At 36.2% G+C, this 22,390-nt stretch overlaps 1 protein-coding gene and 1 long non-coding RNA gene across 2 annotated transcripts; one reads left to right on the top strand and one right to left on the bottom strand.

Moving 5' to 3' along the window:
- Window positions 1-1,360: 1,360 nt before the first annotated feature.
- On the bottom strand, window positions 1,361-1,864 carry LOC147794828 (basic form of pathogenesis-related protein 1-like). The gene has a single exon (XM_087125552.1). It carries the CDS (start codon window positions 1,862-1,864, stop codon window positions 1,361-1,363), a length of 504 nt encoding a protein of 167 aa, XP_086981678.1.
- A 5,784-nt stretch (window positions 1,865-7,648) lies between these two features.
- On the top strand, window positions 7,649-8,824 carry LOC147794827 (uncharacterized). The gene is made up of 3 exons (XR_015412087.1): window positions 7,649-7,847; window positions 7,938-8,015; window positions 8,584-8,824. It is a non-coding gene; the product is annotated as an uncharacterized LOC147794827 (long non-coding RNA).
- Window positions 8,825-22,390: the final 13,566 nt, after the last annotated feature.

Raw genomic sequence — 22,390 nt, 5'->3', positions numbered from 1 at the left:
CTTATGTATATATATAGAAATATTATATTATGATTATTATTATCATAATGATAATTATCATTATAATTATTATTATTATTATCATTATTATATCATCATTATTATCACAATGATCATAATAATCTTAATTATAATCATCGTTATTATGATTATTGTGATAGTCATTCTTATCGTCATAATCATCGTCATAAGTAGTATTGTCACACTTGCAATGTGCGGACTAAAGCAAACAATTCTTTATCATAGATAGAATAGTTCAATGTTGTCCCATTTAGTTTTTCACTTAAATATATTAAAGGTTTTCCATCTTGCATCAAAAAAGCATCTATGCCCAAACCGCTTGCATCACACTTAATTTCAAAAGTTTTATCAAAGTTAGGCAAGACAAGTAATGGTGCACTAGTTAATTTCTTCTTAAGCTCATTGAATGCATTCTCTTGCATATCCCCCATTTAAAAGCAACATTCTATTTCGCTACATAATTCAAGGGTGCAGCTACTCCGGCTGTCTCCATATTTAGAGCCGATAGGTTGCGGCAATGGGTCTTCGTCTCCGGTGTGGGTATCATATTGCAGCGGAGTTAATCACCGTCGTCGTGGGTCTCCCGATTTGGAGGCCGAAAACACCGTGACTGGTTTTCCGCATCTCCGCCGAGGGCATTTCTTCCGAGTGACTTGGAACAGCAATTGGCTGGTGGCTGATGCTCTTAGTGTTGAAGACTTTTCGGAAATGATCATAGATTTATAACTAAAGAATACATTTTCCTTAACATGACTTCTTGTGGGAGCTCGAAGCAAACTCATGATGTTATGTTCAAAGTGGACAAATATCATATAACATTGTAGAGATTTGTGATTAGTAACATGGTATCAGACTATGAACTTAACTTAGCTCTGTTGAACAAAAAAGTTGTAAGCCTAAAAATCGTAGTCAAACATGTCGAACAAATTGTCAATTTTGTTTAAGGTCTCCAAAGAAAGAAGTCGAGTCTCGATGAAAGGGAGTTTCTTTTAGAAATCCATAGGCTTCAGGGGAGGCTCTATGGTGTATTTTGTTCGAGGGGAGGCTCTATGATCATAGGTAATCTATAGGCTTCAAAGGTGGCTCTATGTGGTGTACTTAATGAGAGGGGAGACTCTAGGATCATGAGTTTATAAGAAAGGAAGTCAAAACAAAGTCACAAGAGTTTATGCTCTAGACAATATAATACTATTGTAGACAATACTATTGTAGACAATATCGTAGCTTTATTTCAATAAATAAATTCATGATTCTCTCACAAACTTTATTTCAATAAATAAATTCATGATTCTCTCACAAACTTTATTACAATTCATAAAATTTTTAAAACCAAATCTCTTCATACCACCCAAGAATCATAAGGCTTTTCCCCAATATAGTTGCGAGGAGGATCATAATTGCAAACAACAAAATGAGAATTAGCCTTGCAGGGCACTCTAGCACATCCAAGCCGCACCGAGCTCCGCCACACCATCTGAGTGTAGTGCCCACATTCACCACCCACGCATTTATTCGACGCATGATCATACAACGGCTTCTCGTTCGCCCACAACTTCACCGCATCCGCCCCAGTGAACTCAGGGTAGTAGCCCGCGGCTATATTTTTCCCGTACGGCCCGGTTGAGTGAATCATGGCGCAGTCACCCTTTCTGTTTTTCGCATAGGCTTGAGCGTACGCGGCCACGGTATTGCTCCATTGCATGGGGCCGACGCCGACCTGGGCTCGAGCGCGGTTGTGAATTGCGAGATAGTCACCGGGGGCGTTTTGAGTGTTGGTTAGGGCGAGGAGGAACATGAAAGTGGCCATGAAAGCGGCCATGATCGGAAGGGTTTGGGTCCACATAATTCCGATGAGAGATGAGATGAAGATTGAAAATAAGGGAAGGATTTATATAGAGATGGAAAACATAATATGGAATGTGATGGGGAAAACGATGAATTATGAACTAATTATGTCATGCATCAGGCTTGCAAATTCAACTGGAATGAATTGGTTCCGGCTTTCCATGTATAATTCAGAGATTTTTGTTTGGATTAGGTTCAAATAAATGAAAATTTTCTAGATTTAGCTAGTTTATGAATTTTTTTTAGGATTAATGGAACTTAATCTATCCAGATTATGGTTAATTTTAAAAGATACATTTTTACTTGCCATATCGGTATATATTTATTGCTTTATTTAGTTTAATTTAATTTTATTTATTCTTCCACCACTTTTTTAAATATATATTAAAATTTAATGAATTAATTAAATATTTGAAAATAAATAAATAAGGTTAATATTCTACTTAAAGTTTTCAGTAAATGAAATGAACTAGTTAGATTGGGTTTAGTATATGACGAGAATTTCTTGAAATATTTATGTCTAATTGAGTTATGGAATTCTTTTCTTATTAAAAAAAAAATAAACCTAAATTAAAACATAGATTAGTGGATGAAATAGAACCTCGGACCTAATTTAACATTTTAATTACTATTGAGTTATATTCACTTTACTATTATTATAAAATAATAATAATAATAAACATGTAAATTTGAGTATATTGTAAATTTATAGCTAATCGAATTCCAACTTATATTGTAAATTCCAACCCAATAAAATTTCTCAAATAAAAAAATAGAAAAATGCTGAAAGCGAGATGATTAAGAACCATGAAGTGAGAAAGAGCAGAATTTGAACTTCTCCTCTCAATTATATTTCAAAACATGCTCTTTTTTTTTTTTTTTTTTTGTGGACAAAAAAAATTGATGATTGTTTAACCGCCGCCGCACAATTTTTACTCGAGAGGAGATTTGAGCTGTGGTAAACCATCCACCATCTTCTTTTGCTCAAGAGTCTTTCATCTACAGTGTCAAAGTTGTTGAATATATTTTGTGATTGTATTGAAACAAGTGGATGCTATAGGTTGAGATATAGCATGCAGTATGAACATTCGATTCAAAGGCATTCTTGTCTCTATGATTAAGCCTCTCAGGATGAAACACCTCGCACGTTCCATTTTGAAACAAAATGGTAAGCCCCTTTGATTGCAATTTCCCAATACTCAATAAATTGTTCTTCAGCTCTGGTACATAGGTATGATTCCATTAACTTGCAGCCGTACATTACTCTTTCGTGTTACAACCATGCTTGAGTTGTTGCCCAACTTCAAGCAATCTCTAAAACTTCCATCAATATCTGAAAAAATATTCCTTCTTCCCACACATATGATTGCTACATTCCGAGTCAAGGAACCACATATCTTCTCTATTGACCTTATTCATATTCACGTAAGCCGTCAACAGCATCTCTTCTTGAGTTTCTGCATAGTTTGCCTCTTTCTCCTTGCTTTGAGATTCCCATTGAAAATGTCTTAGCTTGTGACAATTATAGCACTCCACTGTGGCCTGTTGAAGGTTTGTCTGCCTCATCCCCTTCCTCTGCCTCTAAAACTTCCAGAACCTTGACCCCTTCCTCTAGATTGTTCACCATGAGTGATATTCAAAGCGGTCTTCTTCAACATGAGAACTCATGCGTTGTTCATGTTCAAGCAGGCTGCTTTGCAACTCATTAATGGTTAAGATGGTTGTATCCTTCGACGCCTCAATGGAACACACAATATAATCAAACTTGGGGGTCATAGATCTCAGAATCTTTCCGACTACTTCAACATCTTGTTTGTTCTCACCATTTAGTTTCATCTTGTTGGCTATGCCAAGGGTCCGAGGAAAATACTCATTCACAGATTCTCCTACCTTCATGTGCAGCATTTCAAACTCCTTCCGAAGAGATTGCAAATGTGCACACTTTACCCGTGTCGAACCTTGATATTTCTACTTCATAGAATCCCATATGTTTTTTTTGCTGTATCCTTGTTGAGGGTTGTCTCCAAGATCGAACGATCTAATGCTTGAAATAGATAATTCTTTGCTTTCAAATCTTTCAATTTATGATCTTCAATTTGCTTCTTCTGGGTATCTGTTAAAACGATGTGTCCTATTGCTGCGGGAATCCCATTCTCCCCCAAACCCAGTACTAAAAAAGTTTTCCATGAGCATTGCCCAATCATCATAGTACCCATCCAATTTCAGTACTAAAACAACCTTTCCCCACCTCTCTCCATTAACCTCTCATCCCTTCCCACAATTATCTCTCTTCATTTGGTCCTTACACCTGAAAGTAATAGGTACTGCAAAAAAGAAATAGAAAAACAATAATGGTGAGATTTATTTGAGGAAAAAAAATGAGAATGACCTTTACCTAGTTGAGATTCACCGGAGATTTACGTGAAGATAGATTTGATCAATAAGGTATATATTAAATCTTCATTTTCTTTTATCCTATTTTTTTTTAGAAATGACCGCCAATTATAGTTAGATCTTCATTGAATTATTACAATGTTTTAGCTTTGAGTTAGAAACTAAATGTCAAATGCTAGTAAATCACATCAGATTAATAATATTAGATTAGTAGCCAAATTAATAGATTAAAAAGAGAATGACCAAGAAAATTTGTGAACAGGAAATACTGAGATAAGGAAAGGTTTGGAAACAGAGATCCACTAGAAATTTGGAATGCATGAGAACGGGATTAAAAGATAACCCATAGAAGAAAAAAAAAGAAAGAAGAATAAGGAATTAAAAACTACAAACTAAATGGATAGAGAAAGGTAAATACATGGGGACCTCATGCATTATGTGTGCTCATGCATTTGGGGGATACCCCTATTCCAAAACGAGGGTACGGACGCGCACATCCAATGGCAGGACAACGATCGTTATGTTTTGCATAGCGCTGTCGTGACGGTTACTAGTTCTAACGGGTGTCAGGCCTAAGAAGCTCCCAGAGTATGCTCACCCGACAAGGAAAGTGAACCAGCAGTGTGCGAACTGGCTGGTGAGCCCATACTCGCACGTATGGGCTGTGTGTAGAGTATATGGTACACGTCCAAATTTACCGATTAGAACAGCACCGTAGGAAGACAGATTGAAAGATAGGTCTCATCATCTCATTTGCATGTGATTGTTGCATTTAAACCCAATAGTGGGGTCACTTACTGAGTATTTCTTTAAATACTCAAGCAATGTGCTACTACTTCTTCAGGTTAAGGCAAGGCATTCCTGTATGGCTGACGACGGCATCGCAACTCGAGACCATGGCACATGCATAGGATAGTTGTATTTATTTTCTTAGACTTAGGCTAGAATAGGATGCTTTAAACTTAAACACTTATTTGTTTTATTTTGGGTCTTTTGTTGTATCGTTTTAAAGATGTTTTCGAAACATGTAAGTCCATGGCTGTGTTTTAAGATAAAGGTTATGTTTTATGGAATTTAAATGAAGTCTTTCGCATTCAATATTTATGGTACATATACAGTAGCGACCTTAAATTAAGCAGAAAATTTCGGGTCGTTACCGTGGTCTTCACAAGAAATCCTCCTTGAAAGTGCAAGAATTAAATGGGATAGGTTAGATATGACAAACTCGCGTAAATCTTAGATTGTAACTTCATGGTTTTTCTTGAGCTTTTTAATGGCAACTTCCTTTGGGGAAGTGAGATTTAGAAATTTTCAACACTTGTTTCTTTCACGTTGTGGGTTTAGAAATTTTCAACACTTGTTTCTTTCACGTTGTGGGTAGTCTTATTTAGAAGATGTAGGAATAAGTTTGAAGGGAAATAATTCAATATAACTCTCCAAGTTGGAAGAAATTCAAGAGGAAGAGACCCAAAATCTAAACTTTATGACTTGTGATTAGAGGCTGGCCAACTCTTGTTTCTTTCTCCAAATGATTCTCCCAAACTTCATAATTTATAGAGGGAGCTTGAGCTAACTTTGAAACATTGAGAACCACTCTGAATTTAAAATCTGCAACTTTCTAGAGTTTTTGTCGGAGATGCTTACACATTTATGGGTTGTCGACTTAATCTTCAAATGTTAGCGGTTGAATGTGATGAGTTGTAAATCTTTTAGAGATCATATCTAAATTTGGGACCGAGCCTATGGTTGATTTTTTAGATTCATTAGATATTGTATAGGGTGTTGATTCTAAAGTAGATATGGGAAGGACTTTCTCATCTTTCCAATTTAATTTAAAGTTCAAGGCTAATTTAGTAATTTTTCATTTTTTTTATAATTATTTTATTCAAAAAGATATAAACTTTTTCTAAAAATATAAACTATTAAATTATTTTATTCAAAAAAAATTATTTTATATTTTCCACTTTTTTAAATATAAACTATTCACTCTATGGATCATTTTTATTTACCTATAAGGAATAAAAACGGAGGATGTTCCTTTCTAAGTCTTTTCCAAAGACCTTGAGGCCTTAAAATTCTTTAGGGCATTGAAAACAAACATCTTTTGTAGACAGTTTCAACAATCTTTAAGTTTCATAATCCTTCCTTTGGATCGTTTAAAACCATAATGACAAATTGAATAACAGCAAAGTCACATGACCATTTTATTTAGGAAACGGGAGGAATTAAGGCATTAGAATCTAAGTGGATTAGTACAAGGAAAAGAAGGGCATCACATCAAAACTCAATTTTCTTCGCAAGGGAAGAAACAATGGCAAGCAAAGTTGGTGGGAAATTCTGGAGTTTCAACACATTGAGATGTTGAATTTGGGTAAACCTCTAGGCACTTTTGGTGACATCCAGTGGCGTCGCATGCATATTCGAACATCTTCACATCACATTGTTTTGCGTGGGTTGCTAGAGGCACCATCCAACCAACTGCACAAAATTTCAAAGTTATACATAGTCTAACACCCATCCAAGCTTACAACACAAAACTTAAAGGCATCTAAACAACCATACGTACCTGAGAGAACCAGAACAAGAACAAAGAGGGAGCAAGAGAAGTTTGCCATCTCCTAAAATATCTGTGTTATAATATACTAAATTTATGTGTTTGAATGTAGAGTTGGTTTGCTCATTTGCCATTGTACAGCCGGTATTTATACACATTTTGTTTGACAAATATGGTGACTCAATAAGTTTTATATCTTCATTGGAAAGTAGCCAATTATGGTATGTAACTTCAAACCCGAATGGAATGTAACTAATCTTTTCATGGAATGACCTTAACTACCTCGACTAGAGTAGTATGTATTGTTATATAAATTACAACTATTAAAGATTCTGACATATTCCTTTATAACAAAAATACTATATTTCATCTTTCACTAATGATGTTACAAGTTATGAAATGTCAATCTTGTAAGACTGACAATTTGGTAGCTTATAAATTAAGTTATATTTAGATTAGCAGTTTAACAGTTAAAAATCATCTGGACGGAATATATATGTTCTCTTTCTCTACTTACAATTTTTCTAATAGTTGTTGGGTTTATTATAACACATTACATTAGAGGTCAAGTTAGTCGTCAAAAGACAATGAAAGTTTAAATTAAGACGGGCGAGAAAGGAATGAAATGGAGAATTATGCTAAAAAAAAGTCGAATCCATAGAGGCATCCAACCATTTTATTTAATAGAGACTGGTTGTAATACCCGAATTTTTAGATGAATAAATAAATAAAATAAAAATAACAACATAGGGGCAAAATGGTCATTTTGCCCCCTACTCTTATCCAAGGGGTCTCGTTGTTTGGGCTCCAAGAAGAAAGAGAGAGAAAAGAAAAGAAAAAGAGAGAATAGAGAAAGGAGAAGAAGTTAGGGTTTGGGAGAGAGGAAGAACAGAGATGACAAATCACCATAGGAGATCGGATCAGAACCGACGCCAGAGAACCGAGTCCCCAATCTAAACCGTCAAATAGCTCGAGGCAAGGTGCTCTCACGAATCGCACCTTCCTATTTCGACAAAACGTTCAAGAACTTCAGGTTAGTCCACGAGTATCTACATTGAGAAGTCATCAAGATTTTCGTGTGCTAGCAACGTTTTGTGTTGATCCTTGGACTCTCCCTCAACAGCGCTATCTGGTTAGGTTCTGGAGTGAAGGCGGCCAAGATCGGCTTTCGAATCGGAGTTTAAAGATAACGTGATTTTCGGTAAGAACTCGTGTTTTTCTCCGAATTTGAACTCAAATAATAAGATCTGTGATCATCAGAAAAATTTAAGAAAATTCTTTCCAAGGAGTAGAATATGAGGTCTACAAGTTTCGTGAAGAAAATTTAACGAATCGGATTACGGATTGGGAGATAAAAAAATCGGAAGAAAATAGATCGAAACGGGAAAGAGACCTGGAAAAATGAAGGCAGGAGAGAGGGTGGAGGCCGCCACGCGTCGGTCGGCGTGCGGAGGAGAGCGGCGGAACCGGTGATCGACACGTGTCGATCACCGACTGGTGAGGCGCGTCCTCACCCGGCAGCGAGCACGCGTCAGGCGCGCGGACTCGGCCGGCCCGACCCACGCCGCATGCGAAGCGCCCGACCCGGCGCCTCTGACCCGCGCCTGCGCGGGGGAGAAGCGCGTAGGGCACGCGCGCGTAGGAAGCGCGCGTAGTAACCTTCCAGGGCGTGTGGGGGCACGTGAGGCACCGTTTTTCTTCCCGTTTGGTCTCTGTTTGCTTGTTTTCCGGCCCGATTTTGATGCTGACCCTATTATTATGTGAATTAGGACCTATGAAGAAAATTCCAAAATTGTTGGAATCCATTCCGTCAAGAAAACTCAAACTCGGGAAGGCACGCGTCGACCAAGTAAGTAGCCATTTGGATTCCCACGAGCAGTACTTGTAGGAACCGCTAGGAACAAGCATGCATGCTACCACCTATGAAATTAGCTAGCCGGACTTAGCGTGTTATTATAGAAACTGCGAATATAAGATGATTATGGAAAGCTAGATACAAAATGTGTATTAAATCTGCTTTTGTTGAGACTTTGATAATGTATGTATGCATGAGGAGGTTGGGAAACTCGTGAAATCTGCGCTCCGGGTAAAGATGGACGTTATCTTCCCGTTGAGCATGTTTGATAATTTTGCATGAACTGCTACGTGTAAACTCTATTGTATGATGATTGCTTATATTATCTTTCTTGATGAATAGGAAGAAACTATGAGCTTAGATTAGGACGCTTATGGCTAAGTAGGCTAGACGAGACCCTAGATTGGGGGACCTCTAGAATACCGTGCAATTAGACCCGCGAAATGATTACCGGCGGAACCAGAACCCAGAATTCCAAACCCGATAGGTTTGTGACACCAGGCACGAGAATCCTAGAGAAACACGAATCTAAGTCTAAGGCACCAAGTTCCACCCTAGAAAGAATAATAGGTCACCACGGTAACTGTAGGTAGCCCGTTAGAGTTGAGCAGTGAAGATAGTGTCATTAGAACCTCCACTTCCCTCTCTCCTCCGATACCATACCGTCGAGACAGAGCTCCGGTACGGTGATCGTTGAGCCTTGCAGATCCGGATAGGAAAGTGTGACAAGTGCCCAGACCTAGTGGTGATAGCTAAGGGGTCTTCTGAAAGGACCCTGGGCCGTAGAAACCCGTCCCTGAGCGGGGGACGTGGAGCCACTTAGGATGACTCAGTAGCTGACCGGCACATAGGGGGTCGCACCCCGTTTTGTGGATGTATGGTCCCGTGTGAGGGTCGTCAGTTAACCTCCCCGGATGATGTTCAGAGAGAGAGTCACGTATTCAGATCCAGCCATACGATCCCCTCAGATTTGCTTATGAGGTCGCGCTTCACCTCAGGACACTGATCATTTCACTGCATAAGATGGGCAAGCCTTTTATGATACAGAAAGGAGAGTTGTAGCTTAGATCACTCTCCTTAGAAACCTGAGAAAGATCGTGGTTACCTACCAAGATAAGGATGCGAAAAGAGCCTACAAGTAGGCTGCTTACTGAGTATATTTTTATACTCACCCCTTTCTCCCTTTTTTTTTTTCAGGTACCAGTCGATACGGGGAGGTGTTCGAGAGCTGTGCGGTCACAGAGGGGTGTCGTTCCGGAGCGTCAGTCCTTGGTCGGTCTTTTAGAGTCCTTTGTTCGTTTTCATATTTAGAGTCTTTTGTATTTTTCATCATAATTGTATTTTCCATTTGAAATTTTGATTTTAATTTTGTATTTCATTTTTACATTTGCAATTTCCTTTGTAATATTTTCGAAACAAATCTTCTTTCTCTTTTGTTTTAATTGAATGGTATTTTTATCTTTTACTTTGCTTTTCTTTTCTTTTATTTTCTTTTTGTTTGTTTTCGATTTCGTCCTTTTAGTCACGAGTTCGATTCTTCGAAACCTCGAAAATCGGGTCGTGACAGATTGGTATCAGAGCAGTCAGGTTTTGATTCTGTAGACTTTTTTCTAGGATAGAGAGTTGTACACCTCTGTGACTCAGCTTGACGACATACCTCGCCGCGACCAGGTACGCTGTCTAACCTTGTTTAGTTGGTTATGATATGATGTAATGCCAGTAAGAACTTGATGTATGTTTTGGGTTAATGCTTTAGGGTGTTAAAAGTGAACATTCTCTCTGTATGTTGATGCTAGATTCGAATTATTGTGAGGAGGCCGAGAGGGGTCATGTTTTTAGTTTATTGGCCTTAGGAAGACAAAAAGGTGACTCCACAGAGCGCGTGACGTCCAACCCTTGGAAATGTACATGAGATTTTCTTTTTAAGACCCAGTACGAGATGATATACCTATGACCTAGCTCCCATGACCATAATTCTAGATGTCAAGCATGCCTCCGTGGAGATCACGTAGTAGGCCTAGACAACATAGAGTTGTCTTAACCACATAGTAGACCCAGTCAACATCGTTCTTACAAGTAAGGGCAGCCACTGTAGGAATTAAGCACCCCTCAAGCAAACCATTTTCACAGTAAGTTTGGTTAAGTTGGAAGTCGAGAGATAAGATTCACCAACAGAGAGAGCGAAACTATGGGGGCCATGGATTCAAGGTTGGTTGGAGTCTTCGTGATATAAATTCAGGTTTATGGACTTCCATAAGTGAGATGTGCGCTTTTATGCCACTAATGAGTCATGGGGTGTAGGATATTCCTACTAAAGGATCACCTAATGGATGACAAGTCGCTTTGGACCTTGGTGGAGAGGACCAAGTCCAAAGGCAGCACGTGGTTATCAGAACTATAACATTGTGTTCTAACCTATCCTTTGGTCAGGGCATGTATACTCACAAGGTGAAGGACGTGGAACTGTCAAGGTAGTCCAACGAACCTCAGGGTTGAGAACAGAAAGAAAAGAGGTCAAACTATGGTCATGCCTTTACCGTCTGAAGGAAGAAAGTCCAGATGGGCTTTAATAAGAACCAACCCTTGTGTAGGTGATCCGGACTACAAGAGTAGAACTCAAGTTTCATACACGAGTGTAATGCCAAACTTGTGAAGCATTCTCAGGTAGAGGTAGAACTTCCAAATAACGTGATTTTGGAAATTACCTGAAGGATAGTGAGATGGTGACTTGTAAACAGGTAAGGCTAGCAGATACATGATATGTATTAGAGAAGACACTAGACGTGGCACCCTCGAAGTTCGAGGGAGGCTAGCTACCAAACCAGAGTTTTCAGAGAGTTCCCTAGGATCCTGTACAAGAACTTGAAAGGTTCACGTGCTCGAAAAAGAGCCAGTGATGAGATATCACTATGAGAAAATGTGTCTAGCTCAGTCATAAAAGATACGACAGGGGTTAACCTAGGTGAACGTAGAGAACTTATGTAAGGATCTTTACTTCCAAAAGAACCCGTACTTAGCCCAGATGGGTATTAGTACTTAAGCGAGTCACGTTACAGGGCGTCTCGCTAAGCAAAAAGTTGGCTATATGAGATGAAATTACTAGGCCATTTTGGAGAAGTAGTAAAGACCGCCTCGACAAGGTCGGGATATCGCCAGATGAGAACCAAAGGGGAAGACATACTTAAAACAGCCTTTAGAAGCCGCTATGGACATTATGAGTTCATAGTCATGTCTTTTGGTTTAATTTAACGTTTCTGCAGTTTTATGGAACTGACGAACAGAACGTTTAAGGAATTCCTAGACATCCTCATGATTTGTTCGTTGATGACATTCTGGTGTGTTTTAAGTCTGAGGTATAGTATGAGGAACACTTGAGGAATGTTTTAACTTTATTGAGAGCCCACCAGTTGTATGCTAAATTCACGAAATACGAATCCTGGCTGCAGGAGGTGGCCTACCAAGATAATGATGCGAAAAGAGCCTACAAGTAGGCTGCTTACTGAGTATATTTTTATACTCACCCCTTTCTCCCTTTTTTTTTTAGGTACCAGTCGATACGGGGAGGTGTTCGAGAGCTGTGCGGTCACAGAGGGGTGTCGTTCCGGAGCGTCAGTCCTTGGTCGGTCTTTTAGAGTCCTTTGTTCGTTTTCATATTTAGAGTCTTTTGTATTTTTCTTCATAATTGTATTTTCCATTTGAAATATTTGATTTTAATTTTGTATTTCATTTTTAAATTTGCAATTTCCTTTGTAATATTTTCGAAACAAATCTTCTTTCTCTTTTGTTTTAATTGAATGGTATTTTTATCATTTTACTTTGCTTTTCTTTTCTTTTATTTTCTTTTTGTTTGTTTTCGATTTCGTCCTTTTAGTCACGAGTTCGATTCTTCGAAACCTCGAAAATCGGGTCGTGACACCGGTAAAAACCATAATTGATCACTCTCTAGAAATCATGTAAGCAAAAACAAAAGCAAAAATGAGACATTCAACCGTCTTATTTAATGGAGACTGTGATAGAAACCCGAATTGATTACCCTCTAGCCATCATGAAAACAATAGCAAATATAGTTAAATAGGATTTGTCCAATTGGAACACATTCAGAAGTTGATTGGGAAACCTCTGTGAACATCTCTTGCTACAATCATTAGGTAGGCATCCTTCCTACAACTTCTCTTTACATTGAATTGCATTAACGGACAACATGCATGCAGCTATCAAAAATCTAATAGTTATTAAACAAAAATGTACGAAATCCTTGAAAGTTTATAAGATGTTTCTAAATCTAAAAAACAAACCTGAGAAAAGGAGGAAACCAATGAAGAATAGGGAGCAAGAAAATTTTTCCATTTCCTATGATAACTTACAATTTTTTTTTTTTTTTGGTTCTTGGATCAACCGTCGTTAGGGTTATTATGTCAATATCATTATTTGTCATATGTATAGCTATTTTATATATTTACTATATGGATAACGATGTGAATTCGTTCAATAAAAAAGTTATTTAATAATTTAAAATATTTATTAATAATAATATAATAACTTTTTTAATTAATAAATATGTTGCATACATTTGCATTTCACGACTCTAATAGTGAAATCACTTACTAAGTATTTCTTAAAGTATAAGTCATGTGCTATTTTTACGTTTCAGGTAAAAGCAAGACATCCTTATACAAATGACAGTGCACGAAGACCATAGAGCCGGTGTTAGGGTAGTTGCTTTTCATCTTATTTTATACACAATTTTCACTTGCAACCATAATGACAAGTTGAATAACAGCAAAGTCACCTGGCCATTTTATTTAGGAAATGTGGGGAATTAAAGCATTACAATACGTGGATTAGTGCAAGGAAAATAAGGGCATCACATCAAAACTCAATTTTCTTCACAAGGGAAGAAACAATGGCATGCGAAGTTGGTGGGAAATTCAGGAGTTTCAACACATTGAGATGTTGAATTTGGGTAAACCTCTAGGCACTTTTGGTGACATCCAGTGGTGTCGCATGCATATTCGAACATCTTCACATCACATTGTTTTGCGTGGGTTGCTAGAGGCACCATCCAACCAGCTGCACAAAATTTCAAAGTTATACACAGTCTAACACCCATCAAAGCTTACAACACAAAACTTAAAGGCATCTAAACAACTATACGTACCTGAGAGAACCAGAACAAGAACAAAGAGGGAGCAAGAGAAGTTCGCCATCTCCTAAACTACCAGTGTTATAATATACTAAATTTATGTGTTTGAATGTAGAGTTGGTTTGCTCATTTTCCATTGTAGAGCCGGTATTTATATACACATTTTGTTTGACATATATGGTGACTCAATAACTTTTATATCTTCATTGGAAAGTAGGTCAATTATGGTAGCTTCAAATCCCAATGTAATGTAACTAATCTTTTCATGGCATGACCTTAACTACCTCGACCAGAGTAGTATGTATTGTTATATAAATAACAACTATTAAAGATTGTGACATCCTAGTAACGGAGTAAATGAATGAATCAAGACTATGTCCGGATGAAAATAATCTTGAGGATAGGATGGTAATGAAAAGCTTAAAAAATTAAATATTACTAACCATTCCAATGGTAAGTGTGTTTTGCTTGTAACAATTCTACGTTGGGTGATCTCTTCAAATTTTTCTTAGAATGCATGTATGTTAGGATAAAACATGTTAGAATGGCCGGTGTTGGTCTATGGGAATAATCTTCACTCTTACAACCGAGGAATAAGTACTACAACAATTGCTTCATTTATAGCATTTGGTTATAGCATTTTTAAAAAAGAGCTATTAAAAATGAAAGAAAAAAAACGTGCATCACTACTTTTACTTTTCGATTTGCACACCACCGACTCACACTCTCACTCCCACTCCTCTATTTTCTTTTTGTTATTCTCAACAAGGTTGGTGGATTGTATCTATCTCAAATCTCCACTATTCTTTCTCATTTCAGTTTCATCTTATCTTATTGACCCAGTATCTTTTCTTATTGTTATAGCCTTCTACAATAGATTTGTGGGTATTGGTCCAGAAGTGCAAAAGTACCGAAAGCACCAAAAGCCAACCATTATTGAAAGCCATGAGAAATTCAGTAGGCTCCTTCCCTTTTCATGACTACTAGTCTTTTGTTGCTGATATTAAAGTTTTGTCAGAAACTCATTTGGTCGAATCTTGCTCCAGGTTTCCTTCATTCATCACTTCGTTTCTTTTAGAAATTTTCTTCTTTACGATCTCTCTTAGGGTTTCGTTGGATGTTGCTCAATTAGGTTTATTGTAACGACCCTAATATTTTACCTATTTAATCTGAGGTCATTACTATACCTTTAAATGCAGAATATACATTAAATGGGCTCTATTCATAAATGCGACTTACTCTAGCCTTTTATTACCTCGTGATAAAGAAAACGATTACAAGGAAAAAGAAAAGAACATTATTGAAATAAAGGAAAAGTAACAAAACCAAAATGAATGTTTTATTCTACCCTATGGTTTATTATGCAAATATATTTCAACCTATACTAACCTATACTAGTGATGCAAACCGAATTCAGACTAGACTACGAAATGGAATAAACAAACAACTACCCTATGCATGTGCCACGGTCCCGAGGTGTACAATGCCGCCGTCGTTGTCACATGGGTGCCTTGCCCTTATCTGCAAAAGTAAAGTAGCACGAGGCTTGAGTATTTCTAGAATACTCAGTAAGTGACCCCCTATTGGGGTTATGCGACAATCACATGCAATGCAATGATGGGACCTATCATTTCGTTTCGTCTCGTTTTTCCTACGGTGCAATCCTAACGGGTAATCGTGGACGTTTACCATATACTCTAAACACAGCCCATACGTGCGAGTATGGGCTCACCAGCTAGTTCGCACACTGCTGGGCCACTATCCTTATCCGGTGGACATACTCTGGGAGCCCCTTATGTCGGGACCCGTTAAAACTAGAACCGTCACGGCAGCACTATGCAAAGCATAACGATCGTTGTCCTGCCATTGGATGTACACGTCCGTACCCTCGTGATGGAATAAGGGTATCCCCCCAAATGCATGACCACACAATATGCATGAGGTCCCCACTAGTCCTACAGTTATCATTAATGAACATAACCCCCTGTCACGTTTCATGCTTACATGTCATTCTCATTTTCATTTCTTTACGTATCATACATATTCCTAACGAGGTTATGTTTCTATGCAGTTTACCGTATTTCATGTCATACAATTCATGCTGTTTACATTCAAATATTTCATACAAACACAAATGAGCAAACCAACTCTACATTCAAACACATAAATTTAGTATATTATAACACTGATATTTTAGGAGATGGCGAACTTCTCTTGTTCCCTCTTTGTTCTTGTCCTGGTTCTCTCAGGTACGTATGGTTGTTTAGATGTCTTTAAGTTTTGTGTTGTAAGCCTGGATGAGTATTAAAGCATGTATAACTTTGAAAATTTGTGCAGCTGGTTGGATGGTGCCTCTAGAAACCCACGCAAAACAGTGTGATGTGAAGATGTTCGAATATGCATGCGACACCACTGGATGTCACCAAAAGTGCCTAGAGGTTTACCCAAATTCAACATCTCAATGTGTTGAAACTCCTGAATTTCCCACCAACTTTGCTTGCCATTGTTTCTTCCCTTGTGAAGAAAATTGAGTTTTGATGTGATGCTCTTCTTTTCCTTGTACTAATCCACATATTGTAATGCCCTAAAAGTCCACACGTTTCCTAAATAAAATGGTCGGTGACTTTCCTATTATTCAATTTGTCATTATGGTTGCTAGTAAATAGTGTGTATAAAATAAGATGAAAACCAACTACCCTAACACCGGCTCCATGGTCTTCATGCCTCACTTCCGCTATCCGTAAAAGAATGTCTTGCTTTTACCTGAAACGTAGACATAGCACATGACTTAAGTACTTTAAGAAATACTTAATGAGCGACTTCACAGTCGTGAAATACAAATATAAGCAACATATTTATTAATTAAAAAAGATTATTATATTATTATTATTAAATATTTTAAATTATTAAATAACTTTTTTATTGAACGAATTCACATCGTTATCCATATAGTAAATATATAAAATAGCTGTTAATATAACAAATAATGATATTGACATAATAAACTTAATGAATCTCCATCCAAGACAGAAAAAAAAGTTGTAACTTATCATAATTGGCCTACTTTACAAATAAAAGACAAATTAACTTAATGTGTTGCCTTATTTGAAACCAAATATTTTTATATAAATCTTAGATTAAAAATGAAAGTATCCTACACATATCAATTTCACTTTCAGCGTATCATTGCTTTTTATACGAAATGGCAAAGTTTTCTTGCTCCCTATTCTTTATTGGTTTCCTCATTTTCTCAGGTTTGTTTTTTAGATTTAGAAACATCTTATGAAGTTTCAAAAATTCCGTTTTAATAAGTATTTGATTTTTGACAGCGGCATGCATGTTGTCGGTCAATGCAATACAATGTGAAGAGAAGTTGTACGAAGGATGCGTACCTAAAGACTGTAGCGAGAGATGTTTACAAAAGTTTCCCAAATCAACATCTGAATGTGTTCCAATTGGACAAATCCCATTTAACTATATTTGCTATTGTTTCCATGATTGCTAGAAGATGATTAATTCTCGTTTTTATCACGGTCTCTATTAAATAAAAGGGTTGAATGTCTCTATGAATTCAACCAATCCCAACTATTTTATTTTTGCTTTTGTTGTTTCTTCCATGATCGCTGGAAAGTGATCAATTCTGATTTTTACCCGTCTCCATTAAATAAAATGATTTGATGCCTCTATGGATACAACTTTTTTAGCATAATTCTCCATTTCATTCCTTCTAACTTGACCTATTAATATAATGTGTTATAATAAAATAAATCCAGCTACTTTTAGAAAAGTTGCAAGTAGAGAAAGTGAATATGTATATTCGGTCACGATGTTTTTAACGATTAAACTACTAATTTCGATATAATTTAATTTATAAGCTACCAAATCTTCGTCTTACAAGATTGACGTTTCATAACTTGTAACATCATCAGTAAAATATTAGATGAAATATAGTATTTTTGTTAGAAAGGAACATTATTATGAAAGATAATATGTAACGTATGGTTGTTAGTGTAAATAATTGACAATTTGATTGAACTCTTCTCATCTATCTTTATCTTTAATCATAAATGAAATTATTTGTGGATAGGTTGGTGGATTCAATTCGTATATTAACATAAATTAGTTATTAATAGAAATAAATATTTTTTTTATTTACACAAATAATCGGAGGGAATATAATTTGAGAGTTCTCGAAACAATCACAAGGTCATTTGTAATTAAATTTGCGGCATAATAATACATTTTTTTTAATTTAAAAGAACTTTTGATTTAAATAAGACTAGCACTCAAACAAAAAAATTAAATTAAATAAGTCTTTTTTATTTTTTTTAATGGATAGGAGGCTCAAAACTCTATTTTTTTTTAACTAAATTATAAAAAAAATTATTTTATTACTAATAGCTATTTTAAATTATTAAATCACTTTTATTATCATTTATTTATTATTTATTTTTGTAGGGAACGAATTCATATATATATATATATATTGATATAGTATATAAGTAGTGAATGTAAATTTAATCTTTTGGTGGATAATATATGTCTGAATAGTTAAACTATATTTAGGTAAAAAAGGGATGGTTCTACAATGTTACAATTCTTACCTATCTATTTTACGGTTAAATTTTTATTAAATATCTATTTTGCCCTTTTGTTGTGTTGATGTCTATTTTTCCCTTGGCTGTGTTGATTTGACATAACTCTTTGAGTTGAGGTGGCATTCGAGAGAATTTATACAATAGAGATGACTCTTTCCGAATATTCCTGCGATATAGTCACGTTACTTATTCCTTGGTTGTAAGGGAGAATATTATTTCCACAGATCAACACGAGTCATTCCAATATGTTCTGTCCTAACTTACATGCATTCTAAGGAAATTCTTAGGAGGTCACCCTACGTACAATTATTACAAGCAAAACACACTAACGTTTGAATAGATAATAACTTTTAATTTTTTTAAGCTTTTTTTAACATCCTATCCTCAAGATTATTTTCATCTAGACATAGTCTCCATTCATTCATTTACTCCTTTATTCAAGTGTCACAATCTTTAATAGTTGTAGTTTATAGGACCATACATACTACTCTGGTCTAGGTAGTTAAGGTCATGCCATGAAAAGATTAGTTACATTCTACAATGTGTATATAAATACACTCTACAATGACACATGAGCAAACCAACTCTACATTCAAACCATAAACTTTAGTATATTATAACACTGGTATTTTAGGAGATGGCGAACTTCTCTTGCTCCCTCTTCGTTCTTGTCCTAGTTCTCTCAGGTACGTATGGTTGTTTAGATGCCTTTAAGTTTTGTGTTGTAAGCCTAGATGAGTATTAAAGCATGTATAACTTTGAAAATTTGTGTAGCTGGTTGGATGGTGCCTCTAGCAACCCACGCAAAGCAATGTGATGTGAAGATGTTCGAATATGCATGCGACATCACTGGATGTCACCAAAAGTGCCTAGAGGTTTACCCAAATTCAACATCTCAATGTGTTCAAACTCCTGAATTTCCCACCAACTTCGCTTGCCATTGTTTCTTCCTTTGTGAAGAAAAATGAGTTTTGATGTGATGCTCTTCTTTTCCTGGTACTAATCCACGTATTGTAATGCCCTAAGCCCACACGTTTCCTAAATAAAATGGTCAGGTGACTTTGCTATTATTCAATTTGTCATTATGGTTGCAAGTGAAAATTGTGTATAAAATAAGATGAAAAGCAACTACCCTAACACCAGCTCCACAGTCTTCATGCATCGCCTCTGTCATCCGTATAAGGATGTCTTGCTTTTACCTAAAACGTAAAAATAATACATGACTTGAGTACTTTAAGAAATATTCCTTTAGTGACTCTACTATTTGAGTCTAAATGTAATATTCCTTTAGTGACTCTACTATTTGAGTCTAAATGTATGCAACATATTTATCGAATTCACGTAGTTATCCATATATATATATATATATATATATATATATATATATATATATATATATATATATATATATATATATATGTAATAGCCAAAAAAAAAAAACAAATAAAAATAATTATAAAAAGGTAGTTAAATAATAATAATAAATAAATAAATAAATAAAAACAACATTTCCCCACTTCTCTCCACTAACCTCTCATCCCTTCCCACAATTATCTCTCATCCCTTCCCACAATTATCTCTCATCAACTCATCCTTACGTAAGTAACGTTACTGCAAAAAAATAAACAGGGAGAAAAAAAAGAATGAGAATGGCCTACCGAGCTGAGATTCAACAGAGATTTACGTGAAGATAGATATGATCAATAAGGTATATATTAAATCTTCATTTTCTTTTATCCTATTTTTTTTAGAAATCACAACAAATTATAGTTAGATCTTCATTGAATTATTACAATGGTCTAGCTCTGAGTTAGAAACTAAATGCCAATCATTTGTAGGATCTTAGTAAATCAGGTAAGATTAGTAATATTAGATTAAATTTTTATCAGTAGCCAACTGAATAGATTAAAGATAGAATGGCCAAGAAAACTTCTGAACATGAAACTGAGATAAGGAAATAGGAAACACTGAGATAAGAAAAGATTTGGAAATAGAGATCCAATGTAAATTTGGAATAGAACAAAATTAAAAGGCAACAGATAAAAAAAAAGAGATTAGGGAATTAAAAACCACAAACTAAATATGGAGGGAAAGGTAAATAGATAATAGTAAAGCTCAGAATAACTTAGCTGTATCTACTTTTTATACAACAGTCACCATGAAAAATGAGATTTTTAATATAAATATAATTATAGATATATAACATTTCAAGACTTCTAACAATGGACCAATGTAAATTAGAGAAATAATGTTGTAGAATTCAAACTCGAAATTAATGTCATGGGCTCATATAGGTTGACCCGGATTTCAAAGGACGGAATCGAACTTTCAATAAAGATATATTCGTGACAATGATTTAAGCTAGCCAGGTAAGTGACCTTACTATCGGCATGGTTATATTTGATGTTGACACGTGCCCTGTGGTTCTGCACGTGTCATATATATTGATATGTGTGAATTGTCTGTGGATCAATATGCTTCCTATATGTTATGTTATGTTATAATATGTAGATTGTATGATAATAATTATGGTACGATGTGCTCAAGGAGATGTTTGAGATAGGATACGAGAAGGATGCACAAAACAAAATGTAAAGATAGGAGTAAGATACGTTCATGAAACGTTAAGGTTAGGTTACATACCGGAGTGCCATGGATAGGACAGATTGATGAAAGAATACGGTTAGGTTATGGGTAGAAAGGGATAGGTTTGTGATAGATTGATAGAACGATAGCGTTAAAGTACGTTACGTAATGATATGTCTGTGATAGGTATAAGAACGTTAAGGCTATGGTAAGTTAGAGAACGATACGACTATGAAGTGTTTATGTTATGACTTGTTTATGATATGATACATTGTATGCTAGATTATTGTGCTTAAGTACGTAGTTAGATGAACGTGAATGTATGCTATGTATGCTTTTAGTCTGATGTGATGTGTAATGCATGTAACGATATGATGTCCTTGAATGATTATGGCACGTTTGTATGGAATATGTGAATGTAACTGTATGAATTGTATGACATGAAATACGGTAAATTGTATGAAACATAATCCCGCTAGGAATATGTATGATATGTAACGAAATGAGAATGAGAATGACATGTAAGCATGAAAACGTGACACGGGGTTATGTTCATTAATGATAACTATAGGACTAGTGGGACCTCATGCATATTGTGTGTTCATGCATTTGGGGGGATACCCCTATCCCATCACGAGGGTACGGACGCGTACATCCAATGGCAGGACAACGATCGTTATGCCTTGCATAGCGCTGCCGTGACGGTTCTAGTTTTAACGGGTCCCGGTATAAGGGCCTCCCAGAGTATGCCCACCGGCTAGGGACAGTGGCCCAGTGGTGTGCGAACTAGTTGGTGATCCCATACTCGCACGTATAGGCTGCGTGTAGAGTATATGGTACCCGTCCACGATTACCTGTTGGGATTGCACCGTAGGGAAAACGAAACGAAACGAAAGATAGGTCCCATCATTTCATTGCATGTGATTGTTGCATTTAACCCCAATAGTGGGGTCACTTATTGAGTATTTCTTTAAATACTCAAGCCATGTGCTACTACATTTTTCAGGTTGAAGCAAGACATTCCTGTACGGCTGACGACGACATCACAACTCGAGATCATGGCACATGCATAGGATAGTGGTATTTATTTCTTAGACTTAGGATAGAATAGTATGTTTTAAACTTAAACGCTTATTTATTTTATTTCGGGTTTTTTGTTGTGCCGTTTTAAAGATGTTTTCGAAACACATAAGTCCATGACTGTGTTTTAAGTTAAAGGTTATGTTTTATGGAATTTAAATGAAGTCTTCCGCATTCAATGTTTATGGTATGTATACAGTAGCGACCTTAAATTAAGTAGAAAATTTTGGGTCGTTACAATAAATAAATATAGATATATATATATTCTTACTAATGAAGATTTGACCCTATAGTAATATATTAAGGTGGAAAAC

The sequence above is a fragment of the Cucurbita pepo genome, chromosome 1 (genome assembly GCF_057944985.1).
Source record: "Cucurbita pepo subsp. pepo isolate OVF chromosome 1, ASM5794498v1, whole genome shotgun sequence".
NCBI classification, from domain to species: domain Eukaryota; kingdom Viridiplantae; phylum Streptophyta; class Magnoliopsida; order Cucurbitales; family Cucurbitaceae; genus Cucurbita; species Cucurbita pepo.
This window is presented reverse-complemented; position numbering and strand designations above follow the sequence as displayed.

Excerpts from the sequence above, each read along its gene's own strand:
- LOC147794828 (XM_087125552.1), bottom strand. The coding sequence starts at position 1,864 with ATGTGGACCCAAACCCTTCCGATCATGGCCGCTTTCATGGCCACTTTC.